Raw genomic sequence first — 26,576 nt, forward strand, 5'->3', positions numbered from 1 at the left:
GTAGGGAAAAACCGAATAGAGTTAGTTCGTGGGACATCGATCTTTTAATCTCTGACATGACTTTCACTTTAAATCCTGAAAGGCTTCAATTATTGGGTTTGTTTTTTCACTTTCTTATTTATCTTCCTAACTTATGCATAAAGTCTTCTATTAATTAATTAATTTAGGGATCTAATTTCAAATTTGTTTAGTTTAATAATCTATTTAAAAAGAAAAAAAATTATGTGCATCTATTTATATGTTTTTCGTACGGTTCTTAACTTAAAATACATATTTTCGACGAGAAGGCATGCATTGCATTAATTGATTTTGTTATATTTGAACTGAGACTTGAAGTATACGTCTTCTTTCTGTTAATAAATAATGTCTCTGCGAGCAGACACTTGGTCCTGTCAGAGGAAGAATAAGCGCAAAGATAGCAGAGTAGTTGATGTAGAAGACGACCTCATTCAGATAAGGACGAATAAGCACCAAGAAGTTCTCTTCAAGAAGCTAAAGGAGGTTCATACTCGTTCGGATAATACCTCTTCTCCTATCATTTCTGATGCTGTTGATGCTACTGCTACCGCTCTACCTGTCATCAACACTGTACCTATATATACTATTTTTTTCTTTCAAAAGAAACATTCAAATTTGCACTAAGAAAATCAATAATCATTTTTTTTTAATCTTGTATTCTTAATAATGTTGTTTAACAGACAAAAGACATTATTCCTGCAATGACACGAGCGTTATGCTCTAACGACCCTGCTGCACGATTGGAAGCAATTACTCAGTTTAGTAAGCTTTTATCAATGTGTATGAATGCAATTCATACATTAAATGTTTTGGCAATGGATGATATACCTCAACTACAGGTATGAATATTTTTGTATCATATTCTATCTTTTGTGATTCCTCAAATGTGAAAATTTTAAGTGAAAGCTCACTCACACAATATTTTGTACCTTAATTTGCAGGCTATGGCAGCATCGGCTTTTGACACAAGAACTATAATGGAAGATGGTGTGGTTCCCCTGCTTGTGCAGCTTCTGAGCTCTAGTAGTGATGACCTCAAAGAAATGGTATAATTACAGTTAAAAATCACATGTATGTATGTGTTGATTGCTTACACAATTTCAATGTCTCGTGTATCGAACAGGCAGTATTGGCATTAAGTAACCTTGTTGGCGATTCCACGAGCACAAGGGATTGTGTTCTTAATCATGGCGCACTCTTGCCATTATTGTCTCTGTTGTCGAATCCATCTACAACAAAATTATCTATGTTGAAGAATGCTACATGGACTTTATTAAAATTGTGTCATGGAAAGCCTTCCCCTCCTCCCACACTTTTTGAACAGGTTGGGAAAATTTGCATATTGTTTGTTATCTTCTCTTCTACAACTACATGTTCTCTTATTATCTTTTTCAGATACAACCTACATTGTCTATCTTTCGGGAACTCTTGTGGATGCCTGATGAAGAAGTTGTACAAAATGCATGTCTGACTCTCTCTTTCCTCGTTCGCGAGGGTTCAAGCAAAATGTTCCAAGCTATCAATGAAGCAAATATTTGTCCAAAACTTGTAGGGCTACTACTGTAAGTGTCTTTCTTTTTCAGTAACACTTAACACGTGACTTTCTTTTTCCGTGAACTGGTTAAATTTAATTTTTACAGGTTTCCAAGGTCAAGAGTTATCGTGTATGTTCTGCAGACTCTAGGAGATATTGTTGCTGGTGATGAAGCTAGTACTCAGGTTAGTACTCTTTGTTTTACTCTTTATTTTACTCTTTATTTTATTGCCTATTGCTAACTACATTTTTTACCAGATTCTAATTAACAACGGAGTTCTTCCTTGTCTTAATAAAATACTTGTTACACAAAGTGACAAAATTATCCTCAAATTAGCGTGTCTGGTAATTTCAAATATCACAGCAGGGACAGAATCTCAAATACAGGTAAGCATAGGTTTGTCCTTGCTTTTTATTTAGTAATAAGTTAAAATCGCTAGTTATTTGTTTGTTGAAAAGTTGTATCATGGTCAAGACTATTTCTTGAAATTTATTTATATAGGCAAAACATGTAAACAACTTATATTATTTCAATTATTGTTGTAGGATGTCATTGATTTTCATCTTGTCGGTCCTCTTGTTCGTCTTACGGAGGCTGAATTTCACATTAAGGAGGCTGTGTGGGCTATTGCCAATGGTACTGATGGAACTCGTGAGCAAATTCGGTAAGTTTTATCATATCTTTTACACACACTTGGGATTGTGGTATATTAATAAATTGCTTGCAAAATAATGTTATTGTCTACCCTTTTTGCACTTCATGTTGTGATGAAAACTTATGACTTACGAGTATGGTGCATATTGCTCTAGATCCTTCGTGAGTGAAGGGTGCATCGAGGCACTCTATGATCTTTTGACCGATCCAGACCCTACAATTGTAACAGTTTGTTTAAAAGGCTTGAAAAACATCTTAAGTGCAGGAGAAATTAACGAGCAGCAGGGACTATATTGTGGGGTCAATATTTATGCTCAAATGGTGGATGAATGTGGAGGATTGGCAAATATTTTAATTTTGCATAGCGATGACAACAATGACATTTATGATAGAATTGCAGAGACTTTCATGAAATATTGGCCTTTGGAGCTTGAGAAAGATTATCATAATCTTCATAGTTGTGTGGCTGGTAGTGACCAAGATTTTTTTTTCGGGCTAAACCTCCTCTCAGGTAGTTTTAATTTTTAAGAAATTCTTCTAATGAAAATAAATCTAACATGTTCTCATCTACAAATTACTCTTTTACGGTACTATAATGGAACTTCGTATTAGTATTAATGTAAAATAAAAAGTTGAGTTTGCGGTCTTATGTTTATATCTATAATTAAATTATAGAATTACGGTTCATAAATATTTACATATACGTTTTGAATTTGTAGATGTTGCACATTCTATCCATGAAAGCACACCTTCTCAGCCTCCTTCAAAGCCTTATGTGAAAGTATCACAAATGGATTTCTTGTTTCAATTTCCTGACCATATTCAACCATATATTAACAACATAGTTGACGTGGAAGCAGATGGAAATTGTGGATATCGAGCGATTGCAGCTTTAATTGGTGGAAGCAAGGACGATTGGCCTCTAGTTCGTGATGAGTTAGATAAGGAGCTTGGGTTGCATCTCGATCTCTATGAACGACTTTTTCGTGGACGACTGCAAGAATTGAGGTCCTCTTTGCGTGTATGTGGTAAAGAATTTGTAGGCATGAATAAGTGGATGTCAATACCAGACATGGGATATGTAATAGCCACAACATATAAATTAATCCTAGTGTCTTTATCAAACACTTTGAGTAGGACATTCTTTCCTCTTAGGGGTTCTCCACCCCCAAATCAATCTACTCGGCATGTTATTTGTATTGGATTTGTTGATGGAAATCACTGGGTGCAGGTAAACAATTTAATATCATGCAAATTTTAAATGTTATTGGTAAGTATGTTTTGTTGGTAAATGTAATGATATACTGTCTATTTGCAGGTATTTTTGAAGGCAGAATGTCCATTGCCTATCATTGCTGATAAATGGGAAGAGTTTTGTTACCCAGAGGCTCGACCATGGCCGACCGCATATATCCCTCAAATGTTGCAGTGGATGATAACAGATCCACCAAAACCCAAAATCAAATCACATGCATCAGGGAGTTATGTCCAATTGAGTGAAGCTTAACTCATTTCTATTTCTCTAAAATTACTTTAGTGTGGGCATCATTTTTAGTGGGTATTCCAACCAATTTCTAGTTTCTTTCAAAACTAAATCTCGTTAATAGATTTTTATACATATCAAATACACTTAATAAATAAATTGTGTTATTTTTTATATAACTATTTATCTTTTTCAATAAGTATTTAATGTGTAAAATTTCATTAGTCACTAAAGCAAGGACTTCCTTCTTAAATTTTTAGGGTGATTCAATGATTTGATACTCCATCCCTAATATATAGTCATTTTAGAGATACACACATATTAAGAAACAATTAAATTAGACGAGTCTAGATCTTTTTACTTTTAATTCATTTAATAAAAATAAAATGTATTTAATGTTGATTTTCGTAAGGATATAACAGAAAAAACATCAGTCTTGATTTCTTAAAAGAATTAAAATTTTAAAACAAAAATAAAAAACTAAAAGGACCAAAAATTAAGGATGGATAGAATATTTTGTATTAACTTTTTATATCAATAAAATATAAAAAAGTAATGCTCTAACATTTTGAAAACATTTTGAAAAAAATATTAATATTAAATGTGTGATTGATTTTTTTTAGGTAAGTGCGTCATTGGTTACACTCCTCATTTAACATTAATATATCTATTTTTAAAATTTATTGCATCTTCACTTTTTTCAGACACAATAGTTTGAAAAGTAAATTGTTGTTTTGTACTGCTACTACTATCTAATATTGAAGTATGTGTCAATGGCAGTCACACTCAAGTTCTAAAAACCAATCAAATCAACCAGTCGGACAAGTTGAATCAGAAACCGGCATGTCAGCACCACAAAATCATCCAATCAAGAAAACAGCACAAAACCTACGTAACCGAAAAAACAAATATATCGGAAGCTATCATTTCGAAGGGTTTTAATGAACATTTAACGATGGTTGCTAAAGAAAACATCACATTCGAACAACAGGGCAAATGAGAATATTAATCATGAAAAGAAGAAAGGTTGATGTTTAGTTGGGAAAATTACATCGATATCCTCTTAAGTTTTCTTTAAATGACAACAATACTTGTTTTAATTTTGAAAAAACTCACCTCATTTGTACTGATTAAAAAAACTGCATCAACCTGTATAAGTATTACAGTATCTTGTGGAAAAAAAAAATATTATGTGCAATTTTTCAATGAGTGCGGAGGTAAATGCATTTTAAAAACTAGAGTGGAGAGAGATAAATGCAATTTAGCCTCTTTAATTTGTTTCAAAAGGTTATTGGTAATAATGCAACTGAAAAATAGAAAAGAAAAATGAAAACTTTTACATTCCATCCTGAAAGCAAATTTTCAAATTAATGTTAAAATGAATGATAATAAATGGAAAGAATTAAATAATAAAACAATAACCAATATAGTTTTTGAATTAAAATCCAATACAATTCTTTGATTTTAGTTTTTTTTTTTATATTTAACGTAAAAATTATGTAATGTTGTATGTGATGAACTTATTAATCTTGTAATTTTTTTTGTTAAATATTATTTAATACATTAATACATAAATCTTATATTTTTTGTTAAACATTATCTTACATATTAATATATAAAGGTACTAAATTATATAATTTAACACTTAATTCAACCATTGCCTTCACCAGTTGAATCACCAGTCTGGTCTAGTTTTCAAAACAAGCAAATTATCAGTGGAAAACAACAACTTCGTCTTTAAAGTGTTTGAGTAGGTCCTCAATACTCAAAACGCAATGGTCTTCTTTATCCCTAAGTTGGACGCTAACCTGGAACAAACAATAAAAAAGATTGACAGAACTAAAATTGAAAGCAATTTATTTATATTCAACAAATAGTAGAAATAAAAAGAACCTGTCCAGTATTAGCTTCCTCTTCTCCAACAACCAAAATGTAGTTGTATTGTGTTACCCGAGCTTCATGTACCTACAGAATGACACAACTTCTTGTTAATACAAAATTTTATGTTTCAATCTTAGATTTTTTATACTAAAATAAAATAGAACTTTTAAGCTGGCAATTGAATGGCAGTTTACAAATTCAAAATAGAGATGTAACATCATGACCAAAAAGCAACGCCACATGGCATGAATAAGATGAAAAAAACACTAAATAATAAACACACTGAGGTGTCACATTACAGAGAAGGGAAGAAAAATACCACTTAATATAAAATTCAGTGTGGTAATCAGCCATGTTCTATTTGAACAATTGCATAAACCAATACATTGGAAAGTCATTAGAAGACCGGTTTCTCAATACAAATTTTAAATAGGCAATAGATCAAAACTGTGACATCGTTATTTTCCACTCAAGTATTAAATAAAAAAAGTTATAAGTTTTAAAGGTTTGTGCTACCTTCTTCTGAATCTTCGAATCAGTTGTATCAACATCTACGTAATACCCTGCTTGATGGATCTGATCACGTACCTAGAAAATTGCAGAACAATAATGTTATAAAATAAAAAAGCATGGTGCTTTTCACACCAAAATATAGTACAGGTATCTCAACAACAAGTTCGGCCATAGAACTATTCAAAGAAGATTGCTCAAACTTTCTGATAAAGTTACCACAGATAAAAAAAACAAATGTAGCAGACTCAAAATATATAAACTGAGTCAACAATTTACTATGCACACAAACCTAAGCAGTTGCATCAACTACATGCAGTAATCTGCAATTTGAAAAGCATGAAAAATGACATAGGATGCCACAAAGTTTACCCCCAAAGGAGAATAAAAGTGTCCAATGATATGGAGTATACATCATCAGAATAAACCCAAGAGTCAGAGCTACGTACCTGCAGCGCATAAGCTTGTGATTTCTCGGACACGGGGCACAAAATTGCTTGACGAGGACTGAGCCAGAAGGGCCATTTACCCTTGTAGTGCTCTAAAAGTATGGCAAACATGTGTTCAACAGAACCTAGAATGGATCGGTGTATCATAACAGGTCTCTCAGTTTTGGCTTCATCCTCAGTTGAGAATTCCAATTTAAAACTATCAGGAAGTTGGAAGTCGAGCTGCAAACAGCCAGTTTAATTATCAGTAAAAAAAAACTAACAACTGAATCGTGTGAATGCAAGTCGAATGAAACAGTGAATACCTGTAGAGTTCCACACTGGAATTTCCTACTGAATGCATCAGATACACTGATGTCTATCTTTGGTCCATAGAATGCACCCTCTCCTTCAATCAACTGCAGAGTTTTACTCATAATATAAGCACATAATTGAATCAACAAATGTTGCATTCCATAGAAAATAATAAAACAAAGATGCACAAATAAAATACAAAATTATGTGGGTATAAGAAAATAAAAATGGTATCAAATAAACCTATAATTGAATTCAAAATGATAATTTTAGATACCCATACATTTGATGCAACATCTCATCTTATAGCGGACATTAAAGACCTCTAGAAATATACCTGCCATGGCTTGCCAAACTCATCCAAAGCTTCCCTGAGAGCATTTTCAGTCTTCTCCCACATTTCAAAATCTCTAAAGCATCTCTCTGGCCTCTACTCAAATATTTAACACAAGCAATGATAGATAAATTTCATATTATGTATCATGTATCAAAAGAAAAGAAAATAACAAGAGCATAAGCTACCAAGATTAGATAATGATCAATATTCCCTAAATTATTCAATATTTCCACACACACACACACCCCAATATAACAGACATCTGTTATTGCTCTCAAGGTAAAATCAAGGTCCTAGCTATTCTTGGAGTTTTAGGTGTAAATGGTAAGGGGTTTAGAGGCTGTAAGGTTGCAATGAAATTAGCGAAAAAAGCCATCATTGCAGTACGAGCAGAGGTGTTTGGATATATACAATCTTACCAACATTGCACCCAATCTTTACACTGATAGCTACACAAAAGCTTTGGGACTTGTACCTGGTACCATTTCCAGTACGAGCTATTGAGTTCTATCAAGGAACCTAACAAACTCGCTTGCTATATAAAGTTGCAACTTGACATGCAATCAATCTAAAGTAAAATGTGGTAGCCATCTGTTAACCCTTTGAATTTAATTGTTCTTAATCTTTGTGAGGTCATCCCTGTGTGTATACACGTTCGATGAAAGCATCAATTGATAGCAATCACTATTGGCAAATATGCATGTTTGTATTATTGATCAAAAGAGAAGAAAAGAATAAAACCAAAAGCTCCCAGACATGAATGACTCTAGCCTCAAAACTATTTGATTACTACTACATAACAAACATCTCTTATTTATGTGCTACTACCCTTTCCTCACTCATTTCCCGCAGGTAAAATTAGGGTCCGTGAGAGAGAAATACGAGTATAGATTAGCCAAAACACTTTTTCCTTAGTTAGAAGTCAAGATAAGGAAGGAAAAAAATAATTGCTTTCTTTATAACATATAACCATCAATGTTAAGTGATGAGCATTGAGAATAATAAAGAACAAAAGCATACCGTTGAAAGTTGCAGTTCATATGTGAAACCAAATATTTGATAGACATAATCTATAAAGTTCAAGGCTTTTATGACTTCATCTTTTATCTGCAAAATGAATTGAAACAATAATTTCAGCTTCAGCTCAAAAGATATTTCAAATGTTTATATTGCATAAATTTACGTTCAACACACCTGGGACTCTCTGCAGAAAATATGTGCATCATCCTATTCAACACACAAAGCAAATGACATAAATAATACAACACTTCCAAATAGTAAAGAAAACAGAATTTAAAGAAGGTGACAATCAAGTCACTTGCTTGCAATACTCCTCCTGTTGTAATTATACCATACCTTTAGATAAATGAAAATTTATGATGAGAAAAGAAATTGATAATTGATAATTAATCTACACTATAATTTGCAGTCACACAATAAATACCCCCCCAAGGGTTATATGAGCAAATCATTGTACCTGCTGAAATCTACGAGAATGTGTTAATCCACACAGGTTACCACTGCCCTCGTTTCGATGTAAAACCCCAAAATCAGCTAAACGAAGAGGAAGTTCTGCAGAACAGTAAAATTGTGTGAGGTAACATTTCTTATGAAAATACCTGCTCAACCGATATCTCTTCAAACTATACATTCACTTACAAAATTGAAACTAAATTATCTCTACCTCCCATCTGTTAGGAACCACAAAATTGAATTGAAAAGAATGAATAATCAATAACAACAATTATATTGAAAGATTGAGAAAGGATAAAAGAGAATAGAAGAGAAATCTCTCCTCCAAGAGTTTAGTCTTCACAATAGAATTTCAATTCACAAATGTTAACAATATTCAATGATATCCCTCTCTATCATTGTGTTACACAAATACTTGTTAAACTAAACAAATAACTAACTAACTTTTTCACTAATTATCCCTAATCTATATCCTTCACAAAAGTTTAATCTATGTATAGTTCATTCTAGTTGAATTTGAGACATAGATAATAAAGCTTTATATGTTAAAATGATATTACGTGAAGAAAAAAAAAACAAAAAAAAAGTACCGCATACAAATAAAACACCCCTTGAACTATATGTAAATATATAAGCAAGAAGAAAGATGAATCAATATAAAATTACATTATACAGATATTATTCAAGGTAGACAAAATCAATTGTTAATTGTCAATCAATTAACCTAAAATTTTAAACAAGTGCATTATCCCGATTTATACAACGAACAACGGTCTAGCTAAGCAACCACAAGTACGAATGCAAAAGATAACATTTGGCAAATGAAAATTACCTCTGTACGATCGAACCCTATGCTTAAATATCAAGCAGTGCCCTGGGCAATTCATTGGTTTCAATCCAAACTCCTGTTTGTCGATCTAAAACATGCAAAAAATAAATATAATTTAGTTAGATAACTTTAATGTGTTTAAAATAAAAACTTATTCTGAAGGTATTCTAGATATCTTTTTAAAAAATTTGATCAAATTAATACTTCTCAATTTGCTATTAAAAATTAAATATTAAAAATTATCTACAAATAGATGCACAAGATATACAAAGGCCAAAACACTGAAAAGATAAGGAAAAAATAAAGATAGTAAAACTAAAGAACGGACGGGAATACTTTTATCACAAAAGGCATACACTAAGCTCAGACATCATTACAGCTACGCACTCAAACTAGTAGATTCAAGAGTGACAACGGAGCATTAAATTATTATGTACTACTTAAAAGAGGTCCCTAATAAAATACTGAACTTAGACCCCATCGTTGGATCTGATGGAAATGTCCTAGTGGCCTTAATCAAAATAAAGCCAGGTTTGGAGAGTTTATGAATGCAAAGGAGATAGGAAAGATAAGAGGTGTTGCAACCTCGACAGTTAGTTGGAATATTCCAATATAATGATTAGCAGAAACGTGTGTAGGTTATGTGAATATTCTATTAGAACATGTGTGGTAGAGAGAGACCAATAAACCCCTATCAAAGCAACTAGCTCCTAATTCTCAAAGTGACAAATAAATGGATACTCAATTCTCTTTTCACAAACTGATTTATAGAAGTAATTCTTACAAGACCAATAAAAACCACAAATATGATTCATATAGGAAAGTAAAAAGACGCTACATGGTACATCCAACACTTACTCTTCCAGAAAATCACATGCAAACAACAACAAAAATACCTCTAAGACAAACATATCCTCTTTATAATGTTTTGCATGACCAGATTGCACCCACAGATCCATGTTGAAGACATTCGGGGATATAACCTGATGATTCCAAGCAAGTTGTACTAAGCACTTGGAAAAAGATTACTTTTAGTAATATCAAGAAACTATTATACTGAAATTTTACCTCTTGATAGCCCCTGTCTCTGTATTGATTTCGAATGAAGTCCATGAGTTTGTTGTAGATCCGAGCACCATGTGGAAGAAAAAACCAGCTTCCCGGACTAACATAAATAGGACAGACTAAGAGACAGCAGTAAGAAAAGCTTATTAAATTATGCAATCAAACAAGAATGAACCCACTATACCTCCATTCATGATGAATAATAAGCTCCTGTTTCACTCCCAAAATCTTATGATCATACAGTGTAGCCTGATGCAAATGTTCCTGAAATAACGACAGAAAAAAATAAAGAAACATAATCAAATGATAAAACCATACTACGCCATATGACATGGCCACAATCCTACTACTTGACCACAAACATTCATTTAATAAACTAAAGAAATTGTCTTATTTCACCTGAAGAATAATGAAGCACCACATTACTTAACAGTTGTGAATCCCAATGTTTGAAAAAGAAAATTGGTATTTGAGTAATAAGGAATTGGTTTGAAATATTAAAACCAAACCAACTATACCAGTAGCATATGACATCTTTATAATTTTATTGACTTAATTGCACTTTTAACCCTCACATTTCGCGATGGTGCAATTTGGGCTCTATATTTTTTTGAGCAATTTTGGCCTATCATGCCTTCCCCTTTGTGATTTGGTAGTCTCCCTTCGAAATTTCCTATCTACAAAATTATGTGATCTGATGGAAATGTCCTAGTGGCCTTAATCAAAATAAAGCCAGGTTTGGAGAGTTTATGAATGCAAAGGAGATAGGAAAGATAAGAGGTGTTGCAACCTCGACAGTTAGTTGGAATATTCCAATATAATGATTAGCAGAAACGTGTGTAGGTTATGTGAATATTCTATTAGAACATGTGTGGTAGAGAGAGACCAATAAACCCCTATCAAAGCAACTAGCTCCTAATTCTCAAAGTGACAAATAAATGGATACTCAATTCTCTTTTCACAAACTGATTTATAGAAGTAATTCTTACAAGACCAATAAAAACCACAAATATGATTCATATAGGAAAGTAAAAAGACGCTACATGGTACATCCAACACTTACTCTTCCAGAAAATCACATGCAAACAACAACAAAAATACCTCTAAGACAAACATATCCTCTTTATAATGTTTTGCATGACCAGATTGCACCCACAGATCCATGTTGAAGACATTCGGGGATATAACCTGATGATTCCAAGCAAGTTGTACTAAGCACTTGGAAAAAGATTACTTTTAGTAATATCAAGAAACTATTATACTGAAATTTTACCTCTTGATAGCCCCTGTCTCTGTATTGATTTCGAATGAAGTCCATGAGTTTGTTGTAGATCCGAGCACCATGTGGAAGAAAAAACCAGCTTCCCGGACTAACATAAATAGGACAGACTAAGAGACAGCAGTAAGAAAAGCTTATTAAATTATGCAATCAAACAAGAATGAACCCACTATACCTCCATTCATGATGAATAATAAGCTCCTGTTTCACTCCCAAAATCTTATGATCATACAGTGTAGCCTGATGCAAATGTTCCTGAAATAACGACAGAAAAAAATAAAGAAACATAATCAAATGATAAAACCATACTACGCCATATGACATGGCCACAATCCTACTACTTGACCACAAACATTCATTTAATAAACTAAAGAAATTGTCTTATTTCACCTGAAGAATAATGAAGCACCACATTACTTAACAGTTGTGAATCCCAATGTTTGAAAAAGAAAATTGGTATTTGAGTAATAAGGAATTGGTTTGAAATATTAAAACCAAACCAACTATACCAGTAGCATATGACATCTTTATAATTTTATTGACTTAATTGCACTTTTAACCCTCACATTTCGCGATGGTGCAATTTGGGCTCTATATTTTTTTGAGCAATTTTGGCCTATCATGCCTTCCCCTTTGTGATTTGGTAGTCTCCCTTCGAAATTTCCTATCTACAAAATTATGTTGAGGTGACCTTATTTATTGACGCTACACCCAATTCTCATAGTCAACCTGACTTCTCTTTATATTTAAAGAAAAGTAAAACTGACTATGAGATTAAAGTGTCACTTCAATAAACGACGTTAGCATAAATTTTAGAGAAAATTGGGAAGAGGTTTACCAAATTACAAAGAGGGAAAACATAAGGGGAGTAATCACTCAAAAAAAGTTGTGGGCCAAAATCGTGCAATCGCGATACTTGAGGGGACCAAAAGTGCTATTAAACCAATCTTATTATTATAAAACATACATAGTAAAGTGAGACATATATGACCAGCATTGGACACTTTGACATATCATATCACATTATACCCTATTCATACATGGAAGCCATACAAAATTATTGGCCTTTTCTAATGAAATCACATAAAACCAATTTATAACATCATATAGATATACTACTCCGGTTTCAAATATATTGGTCAAAGAAAATTGATATATATATATATCAATTTTCTTTGACCAATTTTTGCTTATATTTGAGATTGGAGTGAGTATGATACAAGATAATAATATATTTGTGCGCTAATTGCAAAGTGTATCACTGATTGACCTTAGCAATAAGGGCATTGGAGGCTAAATTCGCAGAGATTTTACAATTCTTTCCTTCCTTCACATTTCCGTCGGAGAGTGTTACCTTTATCGGATCCGGTGACACTGATAGCTGGCGAGCTTCGTCCGTTGTGTAAGCAGCCATTGCGGAATGATTACTGAAATAAAGGAGTGAATGGAAGCATTACGCCACAAATAAATTAGAGAGCATAGCACTGAGTGTTGGTGGGTTTCGTCAAGCCGGGCTGAAAATATCCTATTTAAAAATGAGCTGAAAAACACTGATCACGTCCAGCCTTAAACAGTGGCGGATCTTCTTGAGAGCGGGTAAGGGCCACGGTATCCCCTATATCTTTTAAAATTATTATTTTTTTATATAAGTTATCAAAATAATAGTGATAGATTATTAAAATATCTTTCAACATGTGGTTTTGAGAAAGAGATATCGCATTTCGCCTCTCCCCTCTCCACCTATGTACCTCTCTTCTATCAGATCTCTCAATTTGTTATCCCTCTTTAAACTATATAAACTATATAATATTGAAGGATAAACTAAGTAATATCGAACAGACAAATTCTAACACTTTAGTTAGCAACTCAACTACTACCTATTAACAAATTTTTACAAGTTAACAGATGATACATGATATAGTGTGATACTATTTTTTAATTGTGAATTGTTTTAATTAATTTGTATATTTTTTTAGAAATGACATGATACATTTTTCAAGAAGAAAGTTTTCGACAAAGACAATAATCGTAAAATAGATATATTTATTTGATTGAATTGTGTGACTTGTGAAAATTGTAAAACTTAGAATTGAAATTCTAACATTTTCAACTTATCGACTCCTCCGATATTTTGTGGAAGATCCGCCATTGACGGTAAATAATAATGTATAACAATGTTTTGATGTTTTAAAAGTTAGCACGGTCATGGACTCAACAAGGTCACACAGAGTTACTGGTTGAACCCGAGGTCAAGAGTTGAAACACATGAGTGAATCGGATTAAACTAGATGATTCGGTTGTCTCTATAAAAATAATGCATATAGACAAGCAACCGGATAGATATGAAACCAGACGACTCTAGTCTCTAAAAAATTGTAAGAAAACTCATTGTAGATATAAATGTAATAACAGCATAAAAAACGAATACGAGGGAACAAACAGAAGAATCAATACAAAAACCATAAAATAAATCAAGCGAAAAAGTGAGATTAGAAAAGAAAACTTATAAAATTGATATGAGAGAACGTCATGCCTCTTTTTTGCATAAACATAAATTTTATATGAAACAGATAAACTGATAAAACAAAAGGCACAAACTGATACTGTTAAAGCATAAACTTATAAAACAAAATTGATATCAAGAGGCAATACAAGAGACCAGCAACTGCAGTGAAAAACCAGAAAAATCAAGAGACAAACTGATATGATAGAACAAAACAAGAACAAACAGAAATCAAAACAAGAAAAAAAAAAAAAAAAAGAAAAGAAAAAACCGAATGACAGTGACTCACAAAACGGGAGCGCACAACTGCAGTAATGGACAGAGGCCGGGTAAATTGAAGCTTGCGATGCACGACGGCACCGCAATAATGTAATATGTGTAAAAATGTACACTAAGCGTGTATGGTAACTAAGCTCAGTTTAGAAATCTATAATAGAACAAATATAAAACATGGAAATCAAATATGATACTTATAAATTTTAGAAAAATTTACATGGCGAAGCAGAATGCGTGTAGAAACGACGCGGGCACAGAACAGGAACGAGTCAATACGGCGCGAAGGAAGCTAGGAACGATGGCGCACGGGGAACGCCGGTGAGAAAAACTTGAATATTTTTTCTTGTCTTTTAAGGGTTTTAAGTGGGTGTGCATGTTATTTTTTGTTGTGGACCGGTTAAGTAAACTAGGTCAACAAACGTACAATAAGTACACTCACAAGCCACTTTTATTTTTCAATTTATTTTGGTTTATGAAAAAGTAATGTATTTCCAATTAAATTTGTACTCTCTAATTAGTTAAAAATTCAATATTATTTTTAAAAATTCTATTTACGATAGTAGTAGAAAAAAATTACTTTAAAATCTCACTCTGTTAATCAAATTTTTGGTATGTAATAATTTGCAACCAAATTTCCGGAAGGTATTTGTAATACTGGAAATTTGATCGTTGAAATTTCTCGTAATTACATTTACAATAGCAGAAATTTAAAATTTATGGTAGTTACCGGAAATTTTAAAATTTTGAAATATCCGGTAGTTATATGTTCTTCACCGAAAATTTCAATTTTTGGAAATTTCCGGTAGTTAATATTCTAAATCAGAAATTTCATAAATTCGGTGGTTAATTTTTTTTTTATGTTTTTGTTAAATTTTTTTTAATTAGGGATAGAAAAGACACAACCAGTATTTATAGATTTTACCAAAGCATTCACAATTGATCAAATTTTTGAGTCACGAGAAGTTGTCATATCATGGACAAGAGAGGTCGGCCAACAAAATCGAGTAGCAGTTATCATTACTCGATCTGACGTAGAGATCGGAAAGAGAGGAAGGAAGTCAAAATTAATTTTTGATTGTAATAGAGGTGGAAAATATAGGTCAAATAAAAATAACACAAGAACTTCAACTAAAATGTGTGGATGTCCGTTTAAATTTAGATCGAGACCATTGAAAAATGTTGAATGATGGATTATTAGATGTGTGGACTTCACAATCATGAGTTAGTGGCTACTTTTGAGAATAGTGCATTTATGAGACGCTTAAACTAAGAAGATAAGAAACATGTTGACGAACTGAAAAAATATCACGTTGCATCGAGACACATTTTGTCATCTTTGAGAAACCGAGATTCGGAGAATGCGACTAATATCTATCAAATTTACAAGCGATGAAGTACATATAGGAAGAATTTGAAAGGACATGTAATTGATATGCAACATTTGTTGAAATTACTTGAAGCTGAGAAGTATACTTGTTGAAGTATGACTCGTGGAGACTCCAACGTTGTGAGGGATATGTTTTGGACGCACTCAGATTCCATAATTTTTTGAACATGTTCCCTCTTGTATTGATCATGGATAGCACCTACAAAACCAACAAGTATAGGTTACCATTGTTTGAAATTGTTGGTGTAACTTCAACTGGGTTGACATTTACAGTTCCATTTGCTTATATGGATTATGAACGTCAAGACAACTTTTGTTGGGCATTGGAGAAGTTAAAAGAGTTGTTTGTTTCAAACACCTCATTTCCTCAAGTGAGTGTGACTAACAGATAAATTGTTTTAATGAATGCAATTGAAGTTGTATTTCCATCTTCAACAAATTTACTTTGTCAACTTCATATTAACAAAAGTGTTGGAGCCAAATGCAAACAATATATATTAAAGAAAGATATGCAAGAACCCATTCTTGAGATGTGGAGGAAAATTGTTTATTGTTCTGAAGAGAAGGAGTACGATGAACTTTTGCAAAAGTTTGAGCAAACATGTGCCGAGAATATTATTTTATTTGACTACGTCAGAGACACATGATTGAGTTCTCATAAGGAAACATTTGTTAAAGCATGGACCAATCGAGTATTGCATCTAGGAAATACTACGACTAATAGTTATGTCATTAAAACTTCTCGGCAATCACATATGACGAGTCAAGTTATAAAATATTTCGACGAGTTTCCTCTTTTAATTGATCCATATATTGAAGACATAATTAATGATAAAGCATATGGAAATTGTGGATATTGTGTTATTGTTGCTTTACTTGGTCATGGTGAAGAATACTGAAGCATTGTGCGTCGACAGTTGTATACAAAGATTAAGTCCAAACCTGATTTATATGCTACATTAATCAAGGAACGTTTGCAAGAAGTGACAGACTATTTACTTGTAACTGAGTTGAAAAACCAAGCCAACGAGAAGTGGATGATCATTCTTGATATGGGTTACGTGATAGCAACAAAATATAATCTCGTTATTGTTACATTGGGAAAAACTTTTTGTTTGACTTTTTTCCCATTGAGGGGTGCACACAATGAAGATATGTCACGTGATCATGTTATCAGCATTGATTTTGTTAACGAAAGTCATTGGGTTCAAGTTAAATTGAAATATGCATGTTCGTTACCTCCATTTGCATGTCATTGGAAGAAGCATCGTAGTGATGAGTCTACATCATGGGCTATAACTTATGCATGACATCTACAACATTTGGGTTCATTAGATTTATAAAATAATTCAGATTATATGTATTTGGCAGATGTTTGACACTTTTGATATATATGTTGTTTTCAATTTAGATGATATAAGTAAGTCACGCATAAATAAGTCTGAATAATACAACTATAGTAAGACACGCATAATAAGTCTGAATAATACAACTATAATACTATTGATAATCTCCTCCTCTAGAAATGTGTAAAGCTCTCTTTAATAAGACACGCATCTGATCTTCAGGACCACTCATATGTAAATATAAACTCTGTTGTATAAGACCACCAATTTCGCGACACTGTGTACACATAGTATCGGGATCAACATCATGACTAGGACCAACATCATGACTAGCAACATAAGGGGTTATCCGAGGATGTGATATCCTATAGTACCACTGAATGTATCCCTCAACACACTCATGTGGATATAGCTGGATGCAATCTAGCACAAAGTGATCATACAAAGTTCTTGTACATACTCCATTCAATGTCAACATCACGTACAACGAGCATCGGTGGTGTATGAGGGATGTGTTGAATATACTCAAACTGTCGTATGCACCTCTCTGGTAAATACGGTACCATCGTGGAACACCAACAAATGTATCATGTAAACAACAACACAAATTGAACTTGTGTTATAGAGTTCTCATTGTAATTCGGCGTCCAGATAATATCAGTATCCCTCAAAACATCAAACTTTGCTATGTAGTATGCAACGTTCTCAGATGTTTGTTTTGCAGTCAATTGAAACATATGTGGCATTGAAGATATAGGCTCATCCATATCCCGTTTACAAATGTCAGAAAAATGTTAAAAAATTCATGTTTGTAAATAATTAAAAAAAGTACAAAATTATTTACGTCTTGAAATATAATAAAATTATTAAGGTATTGAAATAATTAAAAAAATAATAATAATAAGTATAATAAATATAATAGTACCTTAAATAGAGATAAATGTATAATTACATGAGTGTGATCGACACAATACAATATTACATGCACATACGAGATAAATTTACCCAACTCATTTTCTCGTTTTATTTATCACGACAAATATTTGATATATTTTTTATATTTTTTTAATATTTATCAATAATAAAAATTTATATGGTGTTTTTATATTTTTTTTTATCTTATAAGATATAATAAATTTTATCATAATTAACTCACACAATACGTCAAACCTAATAATATCAATATTTGTCGGTTGAGCTAGGGCTTAATGATTGTGTTTTATGTATTAGTTGCAAATATTTGTTATGTAGTTTTGTATATTTGTCACTTGACAAATATTTGTATTTTTTTTTTATTAGTGAAAAATATTTATCCATTATTTTGTTTATATTTGTAAATAATAAAGATTAGTCCCATGTTTTTTTAAATATATTTATTATTGACAAATATTTGTCCCTTGTGTTTTTAATAGTATTTCTTTTTACTTAAAAATATAAAATAGAAGTTTAAAATATAAAGAAGAATAAAACATATGAATTTCCTTTAGATTGGTAATGAATTTTGTTGGAAGATTTTGATAAATTTTTTGAATTTTTGTAGAAAATGATAATATTTTAAGACATTAAATATCAAACAGTTACTTTAAATTAAATAAATGATCAAATTGAAAATAAAAAATAATAAAGCACCAAATTGTTACTAAAATTAAATTAAGGAACGAGAGGTATTTAGCCAATAAAATAATAAGATGTACTCATTTGTGTGTAAGTGATGATTTTGACATAGGAAAAAGCGAAAAATTAGAATAAAATAAAATAAAAGAAAAAATCAATAAATATTTATCTCGTGTTTTTATATTTATCATTAGCAAATATTAATTTTGTATGATTATTTAATTTATACGATAGTGACATATCTAGAGTTTAATATTAAATAACACTTATGTAATTTTGCATTGAAATCGTAGATATATTTTCATGTAATTATATTATTGTCTTGTTAATATATCCGCTTTGACTTCATATCAATTAATTATTTAGATGATAATTATGTTTTACTTGCATTTTTTTCTTTAATTTTTTTGTGCAGTTTTTTTGTTGACGTTATCTTGAAGTTTTTTTTATATAATTTTTTTTACATTAATTATTGATATGACACTCAACTCTCGTAGTCAATAAAACTTTATTTTAAATTAAAATAAAAAAATTATAAAATTTGAATCAGCAATTAAATACTTCGTTTGTACGAGTTAATATTTTGTATTTTTATTTTTAATTTTACAGAAAAATTAAACCTGCTATTAAACTAAGACAATGCATCAATAAATAATGTCACCTACCTCAATATAATTTTTTGCTTTCGCTATATTATATTCAGATTGATTAATTTAAAGATGGTAAAAATTGATTCATAAAAAATAGATTTAAGAATTTTTTGTTTCCAAGTGATGTAGAGCTTTTAATAACATAAAAGAGAAGAATGGCCGAGTAAATGGCTAAAAAAAAAAAGATAGATTGGTCCAGTAAAAAAATAAGGGCTGAAACTAACACGGGACTTGACCCAAACCTAAAGACACAAAATAGAAACCGAAATTAGATATAGAAAGATACCGTGACAAACAAGCGAGAGAAGCACATAAAAAACACAAATCAGAAACAGTCACATTACAAGCTTAGGAATAACGCAGGCAACATAAAGAGAGGGCACGGATCAATGACATGGCATTAAATTTTAAATTCCCGCCTAAACCCCTACCATAATACCTTATGTCAGTGTATTACAACTAAGCGTATATCATAACACTCTCTCTCCCCTTTCAAACCCTAGTTTCAACCTCGTTCCACCGTTCGGTACGTATTTTCCTTCGATTCTCGTCATTTTTTCACGATTTTATATTAATTAACCTTTTTAAATTAACATGACCTTGAAAATTTCAGTTATCGTAATGAAAGGAGGAAAGTCCAAAGGTGAATCGAAGAAAGCCGATGCTAAGTAAGTTCAATTTTCTTTTTAAATAAATTTTTATGTTCGTTTCTTTATTTGATTCGTTCCGCAGAAAAGAACAACAATTAAATTAGATTTCAATGTTTCCAGATCTGAGATCTGAAAATAAAATAAAAACAACAAAACAAAAACAAAAAACAATAAGAACTGCTAAATTAGGGTTTCGAGTTTTGCAGTTCTGCTTAACGATTTTTCATGTTCTATTGATTTCAATGACAGACTTGCGGTGAATAAGAAGGGTGCCGCCGCCACTAAAGGCGGAAGGAAACCGGCCAAGGGAAAAGAGCCCAAAGATCCTAACAGGCCAAAGAGACCTCCAAGTGCTTTCTTCGTTTTCATGTAATTATTATATTTGCTCACTTTCTGATCAGTTAAATTTTTTATATACTCTGTTTTACTTTTTCACCTAATATTGTTTTCTTCAAATTTTTTTATGTTAATTAATGTGTTTTTTTATATATATATATAAAATTATTTTTATGTCACCCAAACACTATGTATAAGAAGCATGTTAGGCGTAGTTTCTATTTTGTGAGGTTAGTTATGATCACGTCACTCTTTGACATACTATTACGTACTTCTGTTTTTACTCATTATTCTCAACTTTGTGTGGTTTGTAAAGGGAGGAGTTTAGGAAACAGTTCAACAAGGAAAACCCTGACAACAGAGCTGTGTCTGCGGTAAGTATCTGTTGTTGTATTGTTGTTACATCACATGAAATAAACGAGTCACTCAACTATATATATTTTTGTATTTGTAGGTGGGTAAAGCTGCTGGAGCAAAATGGAAGTCATTGACTGATGCTGTATGTACCTTTATAATTTCTGGTCATAATTTGACTCAACAATAGTATTATATGTTGTTGAACCATTTGCCCCCTCCTTTTTTTAGGAGAAAGCACCATATGCTGCTAAAGCAGAAAAAAGGAAGGCAGAATATGAGAAGAACATGAAGGCCTATAACAAGAAACAGGTGTGCGAAATTTGAAATTTATACTGATGTATATGATGTGATAGCCAGATACCTAGTTTCTCATGTTTTGTTCATGTTTTTGTCAGGCTGAAGGTCCAGCTGCTGTTGAAGAGGAAGAATCCGAGAAATCAGAATCTGAGGTGAATGATGAGAATGATGATGATGATGATGGCAGTGATGAGGTCTGTGTAAATAGTATTTCTCTGTTTAATTTTACTTTGTAGGAATACTTTTGCATTGTAGTTGTTGATTCCTTCCTTATGTTTCATGTAGGAGGATGATGACGAGTAGAAGCTCGGACTAAGATAACATTTATGTAGGAAGTTCTGCTAATGATTTGATCATCTTATGTAGATGGTTTGGCCGTTCCTTCATAAACATATTTCTTGCTTCCAGGAATATTTTGCTGCTCCCTTGGTTAATGTTTTGTCTTTTCAAAACGTGAATATCTAAAAAAATGTGGAGCTTGGCTTTATTTGTACTTTTAAATCCAACTATTTAGTCAAGAGTTGTTGATCTTTTGTAGAGCTTTTAGTTTTTCTTGATGAAATATGGTTATGTATTAACATAATTTTCTTATGGCATTTTATTTCCTTCCTGGTGTATCATTGTTTGTATATATTTGATGATTGTTTCTGCTGTCTGTTGCTGTAAGCTCTTGTCATGATTTGGTTCTTGTTAACTCTAAGAAATGCTTTTTGTTCCTTATCTCTTAATTTCTTGATATTCATTATAATGTTTTTTTTTACTTATGCTACATTTTTCAAGTGTGATGATAGTAGCTGTATCAATCAATACTTAGCTTGGATTCTCTCCAAAAAAATTCAGTACTTGGTTTTCCAATATATGTTTACTGAAATCCTTGTTTCTCTGAATAATTTTTTAGCCTGTGGATTGAGGCTTAACCCGTTTGTCAATTTGTGATTTGTGTTGCTTGTTGCTTAATGTGCTCATACTCTTCTGTTTGAAATAATGGAGTTATTTAATGCAGTTATATTGCTGGGTATTTTATTTACATTTAGCTGGAAATATAATAAGTTAGAATACAAGCTAATAAATTGGTGATTCCTTTCCAATGCACCAAACTATAAATGAAAAAAAAACACAGCCAGGGGGTAAAATTCTTGAATTTCCCTTCAATTATATGTATAATAAAGCTTTTTGCCTTTTCTATGATCTTTAGCTAACATTTTATAGGAATGGATAATCTGTATATCCAACAACAGGATCACTTGTGTAAAAAGTGCTTTTATCAACCTTATTTAAATGGGCATCCAACTCAAATCTTTTAGGCAAATCTGGATTTGCCAAAAACAGTCTTCCATAAGCCACCAAATCCGCACCACCACTACCCACCACATTGTTACCTTCATTCCTATCATATCCCCCAGCAACAATAAAAGTACCATTGAAGGCTTTCCGCATTGGAATTAAAGACACATTGTTGTCACATTTTTCAAACATGGTTTGCATCCTAGGTTCAATTACATGACAATAGAGAATGCCTAGTTGACTTAACGATTGAGCCATGTAAATGGCCAATGCTTGAGGGTTTGAGTCTCTACAATCACAATAATCAGCAAAAGGAGAAAGTCTGACACCAACTTTGTCCGCTCCGATCTCATTAGCAACTGCTTTCACCACTTCTAGTGGGAAGCGACAACGATTCTCTAAGCTATTTCCATACTCATCATCTCTGTCATTGACTTTGTTCTTTAGGAATTGATCAAGTAAGTATCCATTGGCTCCGTGTATCTCCACTCCATCAAAACCTATAACTATATTTTAGTCAAAATCCTTTAACTTAATTTTAAATTATGAAGTTCTCTTTTATTTTTATATTTTATTTGATTATGCTTTTTAACTGAATAAGTTAATTTATATACATTGTTAGTATACATTTTTTTTACACTATAAATTAATCATACCTGTTAAATTGATAATAATGTTTGACTTTTGTTATAATTATTTATAAAATCACTAAAATGATTTGTCATAATTTGTCAATTGTGTAAAATTTCTTACACTAAAAATTAAACTCTAATTGAATCTTTTACATTTCAATCACAAAAAATTAACATGGTAATAAGAAAAGTTAAAAAAAGTTTACATGACATAAGAAAAGTATCTTGGTATTATTATGAGTCATTATTTTTTAGAGTTTGTTGGTAACTAACAAAATTCTTGACCTTTTATTTTTACCTATATTTCCAAATTATTAACTTTGTTTTTATCAAATTAAAGATTTTTCAATTTTGATATCACGATTTTCTTTTTACCACCCTGCCATATTACAATTAGAGTATTTCACTCCCTATTGAAGGACTGAACGTTTTTAGGGACAGAGTCGAACCCTTACCCTAATTAATTGATTACATTTGAAATGAAAATTAAAAGTTGTAAGCAAGGTTTATTTAATTTACCTGCTTCTATGGCATTTTTGGCTGCCATTTTGAAGTGATTGACAACATTTGGGATTTCGTCGGTTGTGAGAGGGCGAGGAGGTGGGTACTTAGTGCTGCTACCTTCCTTTTGAAGTGCCTTCTTTGTGCTTGAGATTGGGGGCTGCCCACCAGGTTGGTAATCTGTTCAAAAACCTATTCATAATTGTACTTCTTTTAACAATTTATGTTATGTATTAGTAAAAGCAGTTACCATAGTTGGAGACTCTTCCAGCGTGCCAAAGTTGACAAAAGAATATGCCTCCTTTCTCATGAACGGCTTCAACAATTGGTTTCCATGCTTCCACCTGTTCTCTTGTCCAAATGCCAGGTGTATTTGGGTACCTATTAGTATTAATTACCATTACCATATATATGGTCTCAAAGTTTAGACTCATCTCAAGTAATTTTTGTTTTATTTTATTTGTTTATATAATTCAAAGTTAACTTCCCACATCACATCAATTATTAACCAATCTATTAAACAAATTATGCACGCAGTTAGATTTAGTAAATAATTCCCGTCAATTTTTTTAAAGGCAATACTATATAATAAAGGTTATGTTAATTTTTAAAAATCAAAATTTAGACATAGCTAAAATAAATATGTATTTTTTTATCTTCAAATTAAAATATATAGTAAATTTTACTATAATTAACTAACATAATTGTAAAATTTCAAACTTAAATTCGGAGTTCAATATAACAATATCATTATTTATTAATTAAATCAAAACTTAAAGATAAAAATGTATTTTTATTATGGAGATATATATAAAAATTCGTATATATATATACATAATTAATGCACTTACAATTTCTTATAACCAAGATTATTAAAAAAAATTCTATTATGGATTTCTTTCAACTTACAAATCATTTTTTCTAAAAGAAGTTACCAAGTAGTGAGGAAATATTTTGCTTAGAACATCTAGAGTGTGTTTGCAAGGAAAATCCTTTGAATAATTAAGTTTATATTTTAATATATATTTAATATTTTAAAAGAATTAAAAAAAATATATAATATTATATATTTATTTATCATATTATTTTTTAATTTTTTAAAAATATCAAATATATATGTAAATATAGACTTACTCTTTCAAAGTTTTCTTCTCTAAAATCTAACTCAAAGACAGCTAACCAATATAAAAAATACAAAGAAACATTTGTTACTTATTATTGGTGTTATTTTAGTTTTAGTTGTTGCGAAAAAGTTATTATTCGTGACAATAACTGACAATATATTTTTATGTGCAAAGATTATATATATATATATTTTTTCAAACTTGTGGACAATACATAATTTTAAAATTGTCAAATATTCAAGATTACTTATCTTTATAGTTTTAAAAATTGTTGGGATAATATTTTTGACTCAAACATTGTGGTAAGCCCACAATTTTCATAAATCTCAATTTTACCTTTTAGATTTTTTTTAAGAGAAAAAAAAAACAACCAAAAAGATAAAATTGTGGAGTAAAGAAACCATTTGGTGGTTTTTTACTGGAATTTAAATCTGGTACTTAGCGGATAAATACCGCTCGTACACGGTTCCACTACCAATTGAATTTTGTTGTTTAATAATTTAGACATTTTTTTGAAAAAAAACATACGTAATGAAAATCGTTTTCATAAAAAATTAGTCCTTACTATAGTTTTTTATTGAAAACAATTTTTAAATTCTTATTGATTTAAAAAAAAACAGTAACAGCAAATAAAAAATTTTAAAAATAATAAATTTATATTACTTTTTAACCAAATAAAACGATAAGAAATGGACTCTATAAATATAGTGCCGAAAAGTACACACATTGAAGGACGAAGAATGGTGGTTTTGAAAGAAAATAAAAATGAAGCATAATGAAGGATTACCCTTGTGCAGTGTCCGACACACCTGATGCTTCTCCAATCAAGAAGCCACCCTTTGTTGTTCGTTGAGAATAATAGAGAGCAGCATGAGATTGAGCCACAAAATTGTAAGACCTTGTTCTTGTTAATGGTGCCAGAACTATCCTAATAAAACAAAAATAGAATATGTTCAATATTACTATGTGATGAGGGTCTAGCTATAGCACTAAATTAATTACCTGTGGGATAGATTAAAATTTCCCATTTTGAATGGAGTGAGAAGGGGCATGGTTTCTCTTCCTTCCACCACTTTCTTCTTTTCTTCTTCCATCATTAGGTTGGTTATACTCCTCTTCCCACTTTGTTCACAAACTGATATAGTATATAATTGATAGTCGTTTCTCCACATTCTTATACTAAAAGAAACTGATAGTAGTTTTCAGATATATTACAAGACAAGCCCCCAAAAATACAATTATGATACTTTTGTCTTTTTGTTAATTATTTTCAAATAGAGTATATTAAAATAATGTCTTGCTAAGCTCCCTTTTTAATATGTACAACCTACAACTTCTCTTTTCTTCATCTAGGGAGGGGTAGTTTGTAGCAAATTTTTAATTTGATATCACCTCTCAAAATCATTTTTTTTTTTTAATCAAAATAAGTTATTTTTACACACATTTCGTCGTGAAATTACGAATAGAAATAATATCACATTAAGATGACGAAGTTTAAATAAATAAAAAACGTGAAAGAAACCAATCAATTTTATTTGAGTTGAGTTGAACTCTCAACCCATAATTTTTTCATTAAATCCGAAGCAAACCAACTCAATGAAGAACGGATTAAGTTGGATTGAGTTCGCAGGTAATAAAGAATTTTTTTTTATTTAAATTTAAATTTTAAAAAATGTAATGAAATATAAGTAGTTGAACATCTTAAAATAATAAAACTATTATGCAACATATCATTTAATACTGAAAATACATCCATAAACATACAAAAAAAAAACACTTCAATTAATTAAATTAGCAACAAATTAAACTAAC

At 31.2% G+C, this 26,576-nt stretch overlaps 6 protein-coding genes across 12 annotated transcripts in view; 3 read left to right on the forward strand and 3 right to left on the reverse strand.

The window, feature by feature from the left end:
- The window catches only part of LOC113786691 (auxin response factor 5-like), a 5,647-nt gene extending 5,622 nt beyond the window's left edge, over positions 1-25 (forward strand). The window contains exon 10 of the mRNA XM_027334725.2: positions 22-25. Within this exon, the coding sequence (XP_027190526.2) occupies positions 22-25 (4 nt within the window). The remainder of the gene's footprint in view (positions 1-21) is intronic.
- On the forward strand, positions 7-4,180 carry LOC101508144 (importin subunit alpha-4-like). Its single transcript, XM_004501058.4, has 12 exons — positions 7-96; positions 380-588; positions 699-857; positions 960-1,064; positions 1,142-1,342; positions 1,414-1,580; positions 1,659-1,737; positions 1,811-1,939; positions 2,099-2,217; positions 2,363-2,718; positions 2,927-3,438; positions 3,526-4,180. Exons 1-12 carry the CDS (start codon positions 57-59, stop codon positions 3,712-3,714), a joined length of 2,265 nt encoding a protein of 754 aa, XP_004501115.2. The 5' UTR covers positions 7-56; the 3' UTR covers positions 3,715-4,180.
- A 1,015-nt stretch (positions 4,181-5,195) lies between these two features.
- On the reverse strand, positions 5,196-10,876 carry LOC101508767 (threonine--tRNA ligase, mitochondrial 1-like). The gene is made up of 13 exons (XM_012716001.3): positions 10,713-10,876; positions 10,532-10,628; positions 10,360-10,446; positions 9,467-9,551; positions 8,639-8,733; positions 8,356-8,388; positions 8,182-8,268; positions 7,162-7,254; positions 6,836-6,928; positions 6,531-6,752; positions 6,088-6,159; positions 5,584-5,655; positions 5,196-5,498 (listed from the first exon to the last, which is right to left on the reverse strand). Exons 1-13 carry the CDS (start codon positions 10,859-10,861, stop codon positions 5,403-5,405), a joined length of 1,281 nt encoding a protein of 426 aa, XP_012571455.1. The 5' UTR covers positions 10,862-10,876; the 3' UTR covers positions 5,196-5,402.
- A 593-nt stretch (positions 10,877-11,469) lies between these two features.
- Positions 11,470-14,995, reverse strand: LOC140920318 (threonine--tRNA ligase, mitochondrial 1-like). Of its 4 annotated transcripts, none has more exons than XM_073368495.1 (5): positions 14,804-14,995; positions 13,162-13,234; positions 11,983-12,062; positions 11,802-11,898; positions 11,470-11,716 (listed from the first exon to the last, which is right to left on the reverse strand). In XM_073368495.1, the coding sequence occupies exons 1-5, from the start codon at positions 14,959-14,961 to the stop codon at positions 11,588-11,590; spliced, it is 537 nt and encodes a 178-aa protein (XP_073224596.1). In that variant the 5' UTR covers positions 14,962-14,995; the 3' UTR covers positions 11,470-11,587. The 4 variants fall into 4 exon arrangements, with proteins under 4 accessions (XP_073224596.1, XP_073224595.1, XP_073224598.1 ...); XM_073368494.1 differs by having other exon boundaries at positions 13,078-13,234; positions 14,804-14,993; XM_073368497.1 differs by lacking the exon at positions 14,804-14,995 and adding an exon at positions 14,600-14,744.
- A 4,877-nt stretch (positions 14,996-19,872) lies between these two features.
- On the forward strand, positions 19,873-21,840 carry LOC101509084 (HMG1/2-like protein). The gene is made up of 8 exons (XM_004500807.4): positions 19,873-20,109; positions 20,197-20,251; positions 20,483-20,602; positions 20,886-20,943; positions 21,024-21,068; positions 21,155-21,235; positions 21,322-21,417; positions 21,509-21,840. The coding sequence occupies exons 2-8, from the start codon at positions 20,205-20,207 to the stop codon at positions 21,524-21,526; spliced, it is 465 nt and encodes a 154-aa protein (XP_004500864.1). The 5' UTR covers positions 19,873-20,109; positions 20,197-20,204; the 3' UTR covers positions 21,527-21,840.
- On the reverse strand, positions 21,701-25,936 carry LOC101510057 (putative 12-oxophytodienoate reductase 11). 4 transcript variants are annotated; one of them, XM_073368492.1, is made up of 5 exons: positions 25,767-25,936; positions 25,574-25,687; positions 23,891-24,021; positions 23,659-23,820; positions 21,701-23,013 (listed from the first exon to the last, which is right to left on the reverse strand). In XM_073368492.1, exons 1-5 carry the CDS (start codon positions 25,934-25,936, stop codon positions 22,427-22,429), a joined length of 1,164 nt encoding a protein of 387 aa, XP_073224593.1. In that variant the 3' UTR covers positions 21,701-22,426. The 4 variants fall into 4 exon arrangements, with proteins under 4 accessions (XP_073224593.1, XP_073224594.1, XP_004500866.3 ...); XM_073368493.1 differs by having other exon boundaries at positions 23,891-23,984; positions 25,552-25,687; XM_004500809.4 differs by having other exon boundaries at positions 25,552-25,692; positions 25,767-25,934.
- Positions 25,937-26,576: the final 640 nt, after the last annotated feature.

Source organism: Cicer arietinum, chromosome 5 (assembly GCF_000331145.2).
Source record: "Cicer arietinum cultivar CDC Frontier isolate Library 1 chromosome 5, Cicar.CDCFrontier_v2.0, whole genome shotgun sequence".
Lineage (NCBI taxonomy): Eukaryota > Viridiplantae > Streptophyta > Magnoliopsida > Fabales > Fabaceae > Cicer > Cicer arietinum.

Coding starts and splice junctions, on each gene's coding strand:
- LOC101509084 (XM_004500807.4), top strand. CDS start 20,205: ATGAAAGGAGGAAAGTCCAAAGGTGAATCGAAGAAAGCCGATGCTAA. Junction 20,603..20,885: donor AGTGCTTTCTTCGTTTTCAT/GTAATTATTATA, acceptor TGGTTTGTAAAG/GGAGGAGTTTAGGAAACAGT. Junction 21,069..21,154: donor GGAAGTCATTGACTGATGCT/GTATGTACCTTT, acceptor TCCTTTTTTTAG/GAGAAAGCACCATATGCTGC.
- LOC101508767 (XM_012716001.3), bottom strand. CDS start 10,861: ATGTCATATGGCGTAGTATGGTTTTATCATTTGATTATGTTTCTTTAT. Junction 5,656..6,087: donor ATTCGAAGATTCAGAAGAAG/GTAGCACAAACC, acceptor GTCATTCTGTAG/GTACATGAAGCTCGGGTAAC. Junction 5,499..5,583: donor AGGAAGCTAATACTGGACAG/GTTCTTTTTATT, acceptor TGTTTGTTCCAG/GTTAGCGTCCAACTTAGGGA.
- LOC101508144 (XM_004501058.4), top strand. CDS start 57: ATGACTTTCACTTTAAATCCTGAAAGGCTTCAATTATTGG. Junction 1,738..1,810: donor GTGATGAAGCTAGTACTCAG/GTTAGTACTCTT, acceptor ATTTTTTACCAG/ATTCTAATTAACAACGGAGT. Junction 2,719..2,926: donor CGGGCTAAACCTCCTCTCAG/GTAGTTTTAATT, acceptor TTGAATTTGTAG/ATGTTGCACATTCTATCCAT.
- LOC101510057 (XM_073368492.1), bottom strand. CDS start 25,936: ATGTGGAGAAACGACTATCAATTATATACTATATCAGTTTGTGAACAA. Junction 23,821..23,890: donor TGGAAGAGTCTCCAACTATG/GTAACTGCTTTT, acceptor GTTTTTGAACAG/ATTACCAACCTGGTGGGCAG. Junction 23,014..23,658: donor CAAAAATGCCATAGAAGCAG/GTAAATTAAATA, acceptor ACTAAAATATAG/TTATAGGTTTTGATGGAGTG.
- LOC140920318 (XM_073368494.1), bottom strand. CDS start 14,961: ATGCACACCCACTTAAAACCCTTAAAAGACAAGAAAAAATATTCAAGT. Junction 12,063..13,077: donor CCAATGCCCTTATTGCTAAG/GTCAATCAGTGA, acceptor TCGTTATTTCAG/GAACATTTGCATCAGGCTAC. Junction 11,717..11,801: donor GAGACAGGGGCTATCAAGAG/GTAAAATTTCAG, acceptor TGGAATCATCAG/GTTATATCCCCGAATGTCTT.